At 35.6% G+C, this 12,532-nt stretch overlaps 1 protein-coding gene across 4 annotated transcripts in view; it reads left to right on the top strand.

Moving 5' to 3' along the window:
• LOC149576781 (casein kinase 1-like protein 2) overlaps positions 1-12,532 on the top strand; it is a 67,719-nt gene that overhangs the window by 34,696 nt on the left and 20,491 nt on the right. For all 4 annotated transcript variants that reach the window (XM_089819862.1, XM_089819874.1, XM_089819854.1 and 1 more), the window contains exons 7-12: positions 4,800-4,861; positions 5,002-5,065; positions 5,162-5,246; positions 5,365-5,491; positions 5,658-5,740; positions 5,853-5,907. In XM_089819862.1, coding sequence (XP_089675988.1) covers positions 4,800-4,861; positions 5,002-5,065; positions 5,162-5,246; positions 5,365-5,491; positions 5,658-5,740; positions 5,853-5,907 — 476 coding nt within the window. The remainder of the gene's footprint in view (positions 1-4,799; positions 4,862-5,001; positions 5,066-5,161; positions 5,247-5,364; positions 5,492-5,657; positions 5,741-5,852; positions 5,908-12,532) is intronic.

Below are 12,532 nucleotides of genomic sequence, written 5' to 3'. Positions count from 1 at the left end.
AGAAAAATTTGCTGAACATTTGAAGAATATCCATGAGGAGGTAAGGAAGCACATCATAAAGATGAATACACAGTATAAGGCTAAGGCAGATGTGAAAAGTAGGTATAAGGAATTTCAGATTGGAGATGAAGTCATAGTTCATTTGAGAAAGGAGCATTTTTCAGTGGTTACATATAATAAGTTGAAGATGAAGAAGTTTGGACCATGCAAGATAGTGCAAAGGCATGATTCTGGAAATGCTTATGAAGTGGAGTTGCTTGCTGAATTGAATATTTCACCAGTGTTTAACATTTCAGATTTGACAGAGTATTATGAAGGAGGTGATGGAGATGAAGTTGCAGAAGCCCAGTGGAGTATTCTAGCAGCTAATTCGGCTACAAAGGAGATTGAGGAGATACTGGACAGTCGTGTTGGGAAAAGTACCAGGAGTAGAACTTATGAGGAATACTTGGTCAAATGGAAAGGGCGGCCAATAGAGGATTCATCATGGCTAGCAAAGGAGGAGGTTAACTGTCTTGGTTTTCCTCTGAACACTTGAGACGTGACAGGGTCACTTCTCAAATTACCTCGGGTGTCTGATGCAGGAGCATCTTGGGCGTAAGAGCAATCTTGCATCACCCAAAAATATTTTCATTTCAGTCTTTTCTATTTTAATAAGGACTAGTAGACAGGGTGGTTACTATTTATGAGAACTTGCTATTTTTAGTAAGTTTGTCATAGAAGCTTGGAATGTTCTTATTTTCTACATGAAGGTTCATTTTAGAGATGTAAGCCTACCATAAAAATCTCATTGCTCTAGGTTAAGTATCGGATAAGGTATTGCCGATTTTTGGTGGAAAAATTTGTAGAAAAATCTTTAGGCTCATTGTTGGAGGCCTTAGAGTGCCTGAATGAGGTCCGAAAACTCGATGGAAGGGCGTTTGCATTGTTTTGAGGCTAAAGATCAGGAGCTGGGGTTTTCGAAAAGTGGTTATAATAGCCAATCGGAGCAACAATTCGTGAGTTATGGCCTTCCAAAGTTGGCCTACCACAAATATGTAAAATAATTGTCAAAGATGTATTTGGCCTACTCTATATGTATTGTTAGGGTCTATCGGCCCTAGGTATTAAGTTTCAATGTCTAGAAGCTTCTCAGGCTTCATAAAATTGCCTATTTAAGAAAGGTTCGAACATTGTCTAGGATAGCTCTGGGTGATTGTTTGCAACTTGCCATACAGATTACTGTAATGAAGGCGCTCATGTGGGTTAGCATATTGTACTTGTGAGTTCTGTAATTCCGCATTTGTGATGCAAATAAGAAGTCCATATTTTGTTCTTGCATTTGTTGTTGTTTCTTTTTGTTATGAGTTTATGGTATTAAGGGGAGCACCCTTCATCACAAGATATCAACAATTTACCTCTTTAGATTGTTTCCAAAAAGTGTCCTTGGCATCTTACTCTTTTTTCCTTGAGGGGTTTGAAACCATGTTCTTTGCATGTCTTCTCTCCTCAGAGTCTTTTTCTCGTTAAACATTGATGTAGATGAAAATAAATCAATGTCACAATACTCTTACTCCATTGGGATCCCGAAGGCAGATTGCATCAATTCCTTCATCACAGAAAGCAGAATAGATTGGTCAGGCAACAATATTTGCTTTGTCTCCAGATTATATCTTTCAATACAGTCTTTGACCAACTCTGGCGCTTGTACAACCATGGGGAATCCGACAGCTTGAACTAACCCACTTTCTATCAGTTTCTGTGTAATTGAATGGATGGGATGGGTATTAAGTCTTCTGTGTAGATCACCCATGTCATAAAACTTGAAGCAAGTATCAGAAAGGTACTTCAATTCACTCTCTTATCCAATCACACGATCATACCTGGCTGCTCTGATTGCCATCAGCTTATAGTTTTACATTGAGAAGACAAACTACTTTGACAAAATAGCTGTTATGACATGAGGATCTTTGTTTGGCAGAAATCCAATCATATAGATTCAGAAATTGGCGCCACATGAACGAAATAACTTACAACTAACGGTCGTAACGGTCGGATTTGCAATAAATCGGGTAGATTAACGACTCTAAAAATCATTTAACCTCTACCCATATGATGATTCATAAATTTGATGAACATAAAATTCACTTAAATCTCATGTAGTAGTGAGATTATTTACTTACCAAATTGATTGGCTCAAGCTTTAATGTAAGCAACCCTTTTAACTTTGGAATCCGGAACAAAGGTTTGCACTACAATTCTTTATGTGCGGGGGAGGAAGCACAAACCTATCTTTTCGTAAGCTTGCCTTTTCCTTTGATTCGGGATCGCATCATGAGCAATACTCTTTCGGTGCCTTGGATACCCTATCGCTTTCATTTCCACACAAAGCTTTCCTTTGTGATTTATCTCATTCCTTGGAGAAGCCGCAAAATGAACTTCACACCTTGAGGGCTTGGACTATTATTTTCTTTACATCGGGTTCACACTTCACGAACCACTCCGTCAGAAACAACTTTGCTGTATTTCCAAAGAATGTCTTCACATCCGGATTTAGTATTTCCACATTTTCATATCTTCCGGAATAGAAGCTTCATATTCTTGGCGAAAAGTATGATTGAGACATATGTTTTCCGAAAAAGAAAAACTGGAAATATTTCTATTGATTTGGTTGCTATGCCACTTCTTTTCCCAACTTTACTTTGGAAATGAACTTGAACACGTTTGCTTCCAAAGGGTAAGCATTCAGATTGATGGAGTCTGTTCCTCTACACAGAATCAGATTTTGACTTTGGATCTTTACTCTGAGAGTTCCATAGCTTTAGATTTTTGTTCTTCAGATCTTCTCACTATGAATCAATCTTCAAATATGCCTGGAAATTTCACCATTACTTTTGGTCCTCGGAATCTCATCTGATGAAGTTATGGTTTACTTCTGAATCTAGCCGAATTTGACAATTTGTCACAATGCTATTTTTTAATTTCACTCATCTTGGAGGGCTAATGAACATGATACCTTCTGTATTGCCTATATATTTTGAACATTTACAGCTTTTGTCCTATGGGACTGTGCTTGCAGCATGGACTTACTGGATTACCGTGATTATTTGTGTGAACTTGTCATAAACTTGTTTTCATCTGCATGTGGGTAAATTTGAGATTACATGTTTTTAATTTTTTTGTGTGTTAGGCAAGCATTCTTATGAGTTTAGTTTAAGCTATCCAGCATACAAGGAAAAAATTATGATGCACCCTTCATAGTACCATTGAAACATTGGTAGTGAATTTCATTTGAACTTAGTTGTATGAATTAGCATAATTTATGAATCATATCCTTTTGTTAAGAAACAAAACTAGAGCATGTAAATATCACAAATAATTCTTTCCCTTTGTAAAACGAACTCCACAAATTACAATGAAAATAAATATAAAATTCTCACCTTTGCCTTTTAGAGAAACAGTGCTAGAAATATAATACTTCAATCAAAATGCTCTTTTTTCCCACATCAAAAGGACAATATTTTATCATTGTGATACACTTTGGAGTAGAGAAATTCATACTGCATAAATATGGAACTTCTTTATTTTATGGGAATATTTCTTTTATTTGTTTGTGAGATTAAATTATTTAATAAGATTTGAGAGAGTAGTCGTTAATGTTGTTTGGTTGGCAACTTTAATGTCTACTTGAGGATGGAGAACTTTAATGTCCCTTTATTCTTTCTGAGTGTGCTTAGAGCTTTTTCTTTACCATCTTCTTTAATCTAACCAATATATAAATAAAGACTTTGACATACTATTCATAGTTCCATTAAAATTAAGATAGCAAATTTGATGTGGAAATTGGTTGTATGAACTAGAACAGTATATCAACACATATCCCTATTCCAAATAAACAATACCAGAATCTGTCTGTTATCTCATAATCCTTTCCGTTCAAATGAAAACAGCTAAAAAATAATCGTGAACAGAAAAATAAATTTCATAAACACCCATTTTAAAGGATATAAGCCAAACAACTCTAGAGTAGTTATAATAATCTCTTGGATAAAAGACCTTATATGAGTGCTATTCTATCAAGGTTCAATTAGATATTGATGTCTGCTTTGAGGATGGGGAGGTGGCAGAAGGGGATTAAATGTTTTATGAGACATCTATCAGATGTCATCCTAACTCTGTTATTCTTTGATCTTCTATCTCAAGCCATTGGGATATCATTCTATTAGATCTAATTTTCTTGATTTTCTGAGTGTTCCCCCCATTTTCATATGGTCTACTTAGACAATTATCCTAACAGGCAAGTTCTCAGCCCAGGAAGATGACAAAGGTGGTTCCTCGTATTTGAGTGCCTGACCTGAAATCCATCAAAGGAGCAAATTGAAGGAATTTAAAGTAAACAATATTGCTATGTACATGGCTTTTCATGATGGCATGCATACACACAGGCACATTTATGTGTGCATAATTTTGCCTACTTCCACACACTGAAGTATCTGCCCAGTTCTAGCATAGACGTGGGGTCCATAATTGTTTGGAATAGATTGTTTGCTTCTTAAATAACAGTTCCTATTTTTGTTGTCATATTTTTATGGTATCATGCATTAAACAGTACACCAGTTAATAAAAAGTTATAGTTTTTTCTAGTTGCTCTATTGCATTGGATACTGTTCTATGTATTCTTGTTCAACATATCTTTTTATCAAAGAACTTTTACATAGTTGAAATGGTGGTTCTTTGTGCTTGCATTTAATGTCATGTCTTGCCAATGGACTTGGCACTTGTTTATAAGCGTTTTAATTATTATTAGGGATATGTTGCAGAGAGAACAAGAATTTAACTGGTACTGCCCGATATGCAAGCATGAACACTCACCTTGGAATCGGTATGTCCAAATTGTTGATTTGATTGTGTTAATCAGGTTGATTATGACATGTAGTATGTGTGATAACATTATAGGCTTCGTCCTTTCTATAATATATTTTGACTATTCTCATTCTTTGCAATAAATTTTTCATTGTATAGAGCAAAGTCGAAGAGATGATTTAGAGTCCCTTGGCTATGTTCTCATGTATTTTTTAAGGGGCAGGTAAGCTGGTTAGAATCTGGATGTATATAAATTATAAACTAGGCTCTCATTTTTTTCTGCTGTTATAATAGGGTTAACAGAATTTTTGGTTTGCAGTCTCCCATGGCAGGGACTGAAAGCTGGTACAAAAAAGCAGAAGTATGAAAAAATAAGCGAGAAAAAGGTTGCCACCCCTATTGAGGTAATAATTGTATTGAATTTTGAATAATGAACTATGCCATTATGGGGGAATTGGCCAGATTTACTTGATCAAGGTTCTATTTGACTAGAGGATTGATGCTTGTATTTGCATTTTTCAGGTCTTATGTAAATCTTACCCATCAGAGTTTGCCTCCTATTTTCATTATTGCCGGTCACTGCGTTTTGATGATAAACCAGATTATGCATACTTGAAGAGAATCTTCCGTGACCTTTTCATTCGAGAAGGTTTGCATATATTTTATATTCTTAAACTGTTATTTATGTAATTGGAAACACCATAGAAAAGGGGAGGACTACCATGATAGAGCTGGACTCTTCTGTTTGAGGGTAATTGTACAAGGTGTTATTTTTAAATACTTCGTTGTATATTTGGTGTTATGTTTGTATACAGGCTTTCAGTTTGACTATGTGTTTGACTGGACCATTTTGAAGTATCAACAGACACAGATTGCCAATGCACCTCAGCGACCCATTGTAAAGTTCAACTAGCCTTCATATCTCATCTGTACTATTTAATTTGATTTTTAGCTTTTGGATTTTTAATGATGAATTATTATGTACCGTGTTGATGAGTACTCTTTTTCAGGGTGCTGCTGTAGGGACTAGCTCTGCTGTCGCTGTAGTAGCTGATAAGCATTCAGGTATTGTAAATGAAATCTGTTCGAGATATCTTAACTAAAACTTTTGCCTAATTTCAACGTTCTTTGTGATGCCTTGCTTGTGGTGGTATGCAAAGTGCAAACATAAAGCCAGTGCCCTTTTACTTTTCCAATGTTTTCAAATGGAACAAATTCAGTCATATGCATTTTATGATTTTATCACTATAGTCTATACACTCTGGTAGTTGGAAATCATAAGTTAAAATGAAAACACTATACATACAAAATTATTAAGTTTCCAAGACAGAGCTCAAAAAAATGATTCCTTTTTCCATTATACAGAGATGACAATATCATTGAAATCCAGCCAAATTGCTTCAAAGCTTGAACACAGTGATAGAAGGATTATTTTCATATTTGAAGTGCAACGTTGGCAACATTGGATTTATGAGAAAGTCAGTGTACTCAATGTAGGGGTTTCTGACAGTTGTAAAACAGGGTCAAATAGATAAACAGAATTTTAAATTCAAATTATTGGTTGAAGTAAAAGTTTTACCAATGGCATTTAAAGTTGCAGACTTCTAGTGTAGTGAACTCTTAGAAAGAATGTTTTGCACTGGGTTGTACACCTTAGTTGCTGGATTCGTCCTAGACAAACTGGATCCAGATTCGTGTTTGGATCCTTGAGGATCCAGGCAGGATCCTTGATTCTGCCTGAGAATCCAGAGGTAGAATCAAGGGTTGTCCGTATCCCCAAAGATCCAAGTCACAGGCCGAGGATCCTCAGTGAGCGTAATTTCATTTTGTAATTCAGTAATTCAATGTGAATGTGTTGATTTTCTTTATAATTGTGAAAATAAATCAATTATCAGGTATACTAGATTTGTAGATCCATACTAGAATCATAGATTCATACTGTGAAATGATTTAGTTTTAGAATTATGTATATTTCTCTTATTTTTTAGTGTGTGTATATATATATATATATATATATATATATATACATATACATACACGCACACACACACACGAATCCTCCACGTATCATAATTGGGAAAAAAATCGTGAATCCACGGATCCACTGATGAACATGATTGATATTGAACATCTTCAAGTCATGGATACTGTTTGATGAAAATAATTGACATGCATGAAAGGTTAATGATGGTGTCTAGGAATTATTGTGAAATTTAGTTAATGTAGTCAACTGCAGGTGTTGACAATTGTATTAATAGAATTAGACCATTTTACTGATGCCATTTGAAGTTGCATATATCAACATTCACTTGGCTTGATAATGATGCCTTCACTGTTTCTTATACTGTTTCTCATATGGTTTTTCTCCCCTGGTACTACTGCATACATTGCTTGAAACAATTTTTCTATTCCTTCGCCACCATAACAAACTCTTTAACGATTGCAAATAAAATACACAACTTACATCCATGTTAATGGTAACTTAGCTAATTAAAAATGTTGTCAGCTTTATCATTTTCAACTCCAAGTAGGTTATTTTTGCCACTCCTCAGTTGCATGCTGCCATGCAGTTCTCAGGGTCAAGTTCATTTTACCAGTTTCTTTTCTCCTACCAGCAGTTCCTCGGTCTTGGGTGTTAGGATGGATTCTAAAGGGTAATCATCTGCCTCCTAGGGTTGTCCACCCTTGACCTTTTTAGTGCTGGAATCTCCCAAAAGAGCATTTTAAAATTCTGCATTGGTACCCCCATGGTAATTGATGAGAATGCTGTTGGCTTCTCCAATGCATGCTGTAGTACAAACACTGAATGATTTGGCTTCCTGCTTGGGTTGCCAGCTTGTTCTTCCTCAGCTCTCACCACATTGAGGAGTAATCTCCTCATGCAGCTATTTCTATTCGTAATATTGGAGTACTCCCCTTTAATTATTATTTTTTCTTCAAGTCTAGGTTTTCTTTTCTTTCCTTACTAGTTTTCTATTGTAACATTTTGATTACAGTATTCTTAGTTAGCGAGCATCATGTAATTTTAATATCTTTCTTTATTTCTTAGCTTGGCTTGAATCAATCAAATCAACCAGTAGTTAAAATATCTTCCAATTATTGATGTATCTTTATAGTTGTTTTCGACCTACATGTTGGAATGATAGATACCACAATGATTATATTTCATACGCCGAGTATTGACCAAACTGTTGAACACAAGGAGACCCATTTTTCTCATTTTTGTGACCTAGGCCCTCGAGCCCATCTCGTCACCACAATATTTCAACGAAATTTTAAGTCAAAAAATGTTACATATTAACATTAATATTCATAGTTTCATTGAGTAAATGTGCTTAACCAACATATAAGCACAAGTTGTGATGTTTGACCTACTCACCATTCAAACATTACATAAAATATGGTCGAGGTGCTTTCCCGCCCAACCATGAAGCCTCACACTTCCTTGGCATCCTACTTAACACGTAGAATACGCAACCTTGCAATGCGCAAATAATAATACAAAAGGCACTTCCTTGGGATCCTACCTAACACGTAGAATTCCCAATTGCTGAATGCCAATACCAAAGGCAAGAGGTATCTGGTGCGGCCATGAAACATACTACTTCCCACATATGTCCAAGTAGTCATAATCATGGATGTGGTAGAGAGATAGAGCATGATGCACATAGCTTTGGCCAAAGCATTTTAGTACCAGCATTACATTGGCAGGTAGAGTGAAAAAGGAAAGCATCACTTCTACTGCTCCCTGTGTGTCCACCTTCAATACCCACACCGGAAGGTAAGCTTTCCAAAATTCATACAAAAATGATAAAAATTTAATGCAAGAAGAAGAATGACATGTTCTTCACAATCTACTCCCTTATACATCCTATCAATGTTCCACACTGAACATGATAGACGACATCACTTCAAACATAGGACTAGCATCATAAAACACACATATGCCCTAGCCACCTCAAGATTAAAGAAATCTTGAAATCAAGATTTAAAATTTCCAACTTAGTGCCCAAAAAGGAGGAACAAAACCAAGTAAAATAAAAGTGAACAAGAATCACAAAAGATAGATCATTGAGAAAAGATAGACCATAGGGAGTAGATTTTACATGACGCCTTGCGTCCAAGGAGTGTTAAGAACATGACCAAACTTCAAAAACATGCATCACATCTTGTTAATTATATCTTTCCTTTTATAATTTCATGCATTGATCCTAACTACAAAATGCAACATGCAATATCTTTACAAACAAAATCCCTTGTTCTTCCTTCATATCATACTACATTATTCCAAGAATCTCATGAAGCTAATATTAGATATCTTGCACCACCTATGCAACATGTGCCACATAAACAATAAAAGGCATTCCATTGTTATCACAAATCAAGTACATAACCTTATAGGCATTCCTAACTATCAATTGACTACCTCAATGGATAATATCAATTTACATCCTTCTTGCTTCACACATGCAAGAATCAAATACTTCATTTTAAAATCTAAAATGCATGTTGTGCAAACACATGGTTCATACAATCCATTTTGACCATCTTTAAATGAATGCAAGGTCAACCCATGATCACAACATACTTAAGAAGCATCCTATCCTTTCTTGTTGGAATTAATTGTAACTCAGACAATAAACAACCCAAGAGTCTATACCTATACACATAGACTAAGCTTAGTTGATTTACAGTTGTGTAACCTGGGGTCACATCTAAGCACAGTGAACTCAAGGCCCAAGAGCTCTAGTGCTCATGGTGACAAATCAAACACCTGCACCTATACTCTTTTACGCACATTAGCACAATAGCCCAAGGCCCTAAGGTTTAAACACTGCGCTGATACCATTTGTAAGATTTATGTCCTACTAAGCAATGCCACTTCATCAAATGTACAAGATATGCGGAATTTCAAATAAGAAAACCCTAGTTGACTTTTCAACCATTTAAGTAATTAAATCACAATCAAGATTATCAATTAGTTATCCATGTTTATAATCAAAATCAAAGATAAATAATGTCTTAATTAAGCAATTAGGATGTTAATTCTATGATGTTGACCTACACATCATAGATCCGTGACATAACAATAAGAACCATATGTTTGTTTGTACAATGTACCAATGGATGCATGAAATGATTAATTACATCAATGACATGATTTTATACATTTCATCACTTGAAGAGTTTTTTAAACAAGTTCCTTCGAACTTGTGTCCATTTGCAAGTCCCAGTCTCCACAGCCATCAAACATCGTCCATCCACTATTTGAGACGGGAGTGTGGCCCAAATGCTTTTACCACGCCAACTATGGAGTCTTTAGCTTCCCCGAGGTCCTTCCTGACATGAAGAACAACTTGACCCTGGCATGAGAAGCTTAGCAACTCGGAACAAGGGGATTGGATGGATCCGGTATAGCCATGAAACATACTACTTTCCACATATGTCTAAGTAGCCTAATCATATAATATAGCAGGGAAAATAAAAGTAACTAGCATATCTATACATATGTAGTACAAAATAACAACATATCTACTCATATGCAGTGAAATGAAATAACAACATATCTACTCATATGCAGCAAATGAAATAAGAACGTATCTACACATATGCAGTAAATAAAATCAACATATTTACACATAGACATACAATTTAATATGCTAGATGATCCATGAGTACTCGTTGAATCCAGGCCTACAACACAAAATACTAGAACTATGTATTAAGATGCCCATTCAATCACACAATAGCCAGTCTTTCATTCTTACTTCACAATGTAAAATCAGTTAACTGTTCAGCTAGTGGTTCATAGACTTACTATGAAAGAATGTAAGTCTCATTCTGATGATTCCGTGGACGGATACCACATGTTTAATGTGACATAATTTATTATGTTTAAGTTCAAGCCTATCAGCATTCTTTTTAGTGATCTCAAATCTCTTGAAACGGTAGCCAGCACCACATAACTCATGGGCCTCCATCTTTACAGATTCTACCCTCATAGAGTTCGGTACTATAAGTAACATTTTTCTTGAAAATGCATTCACCCTGGAATATTGAATAACAGCAGTGGGGTATGCATTTGATGACCATTAAGGCACCTAAATTCCATTGTGATATGTCCATATCCAAATATGTTTACCACCACATGAGTTTTAATTTGAGCCTCTAAGCGCAAGGTGTTATAAGTTACAACAGGTGAGGCGGTTAATGGAACGATGCGCTCTTGAATTTCATGATTGCATTTCACTTAAAACATTGAACAGTGGCCTAACTTGTTTCAAAGCAATCTTACGCAATAATATAAACACATACTACCAATCCATTAACCTCTTAGTTTTAAGCAAGAGCAGAGGTATGGATATTGTGACTGTCTGATAGTTCCAACTCATTCTTGTTGGTCTTTACAGTTTTCTTGTTATTCTCTACAGTTCTATTCATTTGAATACATTCTATTGTCCAGATCAAACAAACCAATTCATTCAAAGCGAAAAGTTAGATAATTTGCACATAGGCATGGCCCATCACCTCCCAGCTTCAATATGACAGTTTTAGAAGAAACAAGAAACAACTTATTCTTACAATTTTTTCATATCTTATTATTTAGCAAATCACGATGAGAGGAATTACCATATCTCCAAGCACTGTGTCAACAGTTCACCTCCTTTTAACAGCGGTGTCACAGTTTGAACTATGGCTCGTTCATTCTTAACAGCTCCTAAAAGTGTTCTTACTAAATGCAGTTCCCTATAAGGACATTTGTCCCAGGCGTTTGAGTTAGTAATGGATGCATTTGATGGAGGAGTCATCATTAAATCACCATTTTACAGAAGGGACCGCTTGCTGTGATTCCTAATGGTCTACATGCTTTGTCCATTTTGATGGCTATTGATTTCTTGGTGGAATGGACGGGTCCTGTTCCTACACAATCTAACTCATTGCATCATGGATAACTAGCCTGGCCTATTAAGTTACTAAGTTCGTTTCCTTACACAATCTAACTCATTGCATCATGAATTCCAAGAAATTTAAAATAACATGCTACTAACATCTACCAACATAAACATTTCCATTCATTTCAGACACTCATAAACTCTGAAATGACAATCAAGAATGGACATGTAATGGATTTAGGAAGCCGTACCTTTTTCTCTGTTTTACCTGTCAGCTTCTTCACAAACATTTTTATCTACTTTCAAATGTTCCTGTTCTTCCTATTCTGGCCGCCTCCTCCCTTCTTCCAGCTCCGCCCCCCATTACTTAGAATCCAATTTCTTTTTAACTTCTTATCATTTGTAACTGACCCAATACACCCAAGAGCATTAAGGTAGTTAATTTACCTAACAAATCCACATGGATTCCATTTTTCCATTTTCTTTGGGTTATGCGAAGATGGGTTGTGACATCCTCTCCCCCTTAGAAATTGCATTTTCCTGATGCATTGATATATAATAATTCCAACCTTTTCTAAAGACATTTAAGAAAATAATATGAACAGGATGAAACCTAACTTTTCATTACTCACAATAAGACATACGTTGCATTCATTTATATCAACAGTATTGACTTCCATCTAATTAACCAGGTCAAAATGCATTCTAATACATCTAAACAGCAATTTTACCTACTCTAGTAAGTTAAGATAATGTAATTGATAACTACTGTTGGCTTTTTCTCCTTCCGTGGGTAT

Source organism: Cupressus sempervirens, chromosome 1 (assembly GCF_028749045.1).
Source record: "Cupressus sempervirens isolate cs-2001-9-10 chromosome 1, ASM2874904v1, whole genome shotgun sequence".
In the NCBI taxonomy this organism is placed as follows: domain Eukaryota; kingdom Viridiplantae; phylum Streptophyta; class Pinopsida; order Cupressales; family Cupressaceae; genus Cupressus; species Cupressus sempervirens.
This window is presented reverse-complemented; position numbering and strand designations above follow the sequence as displayed.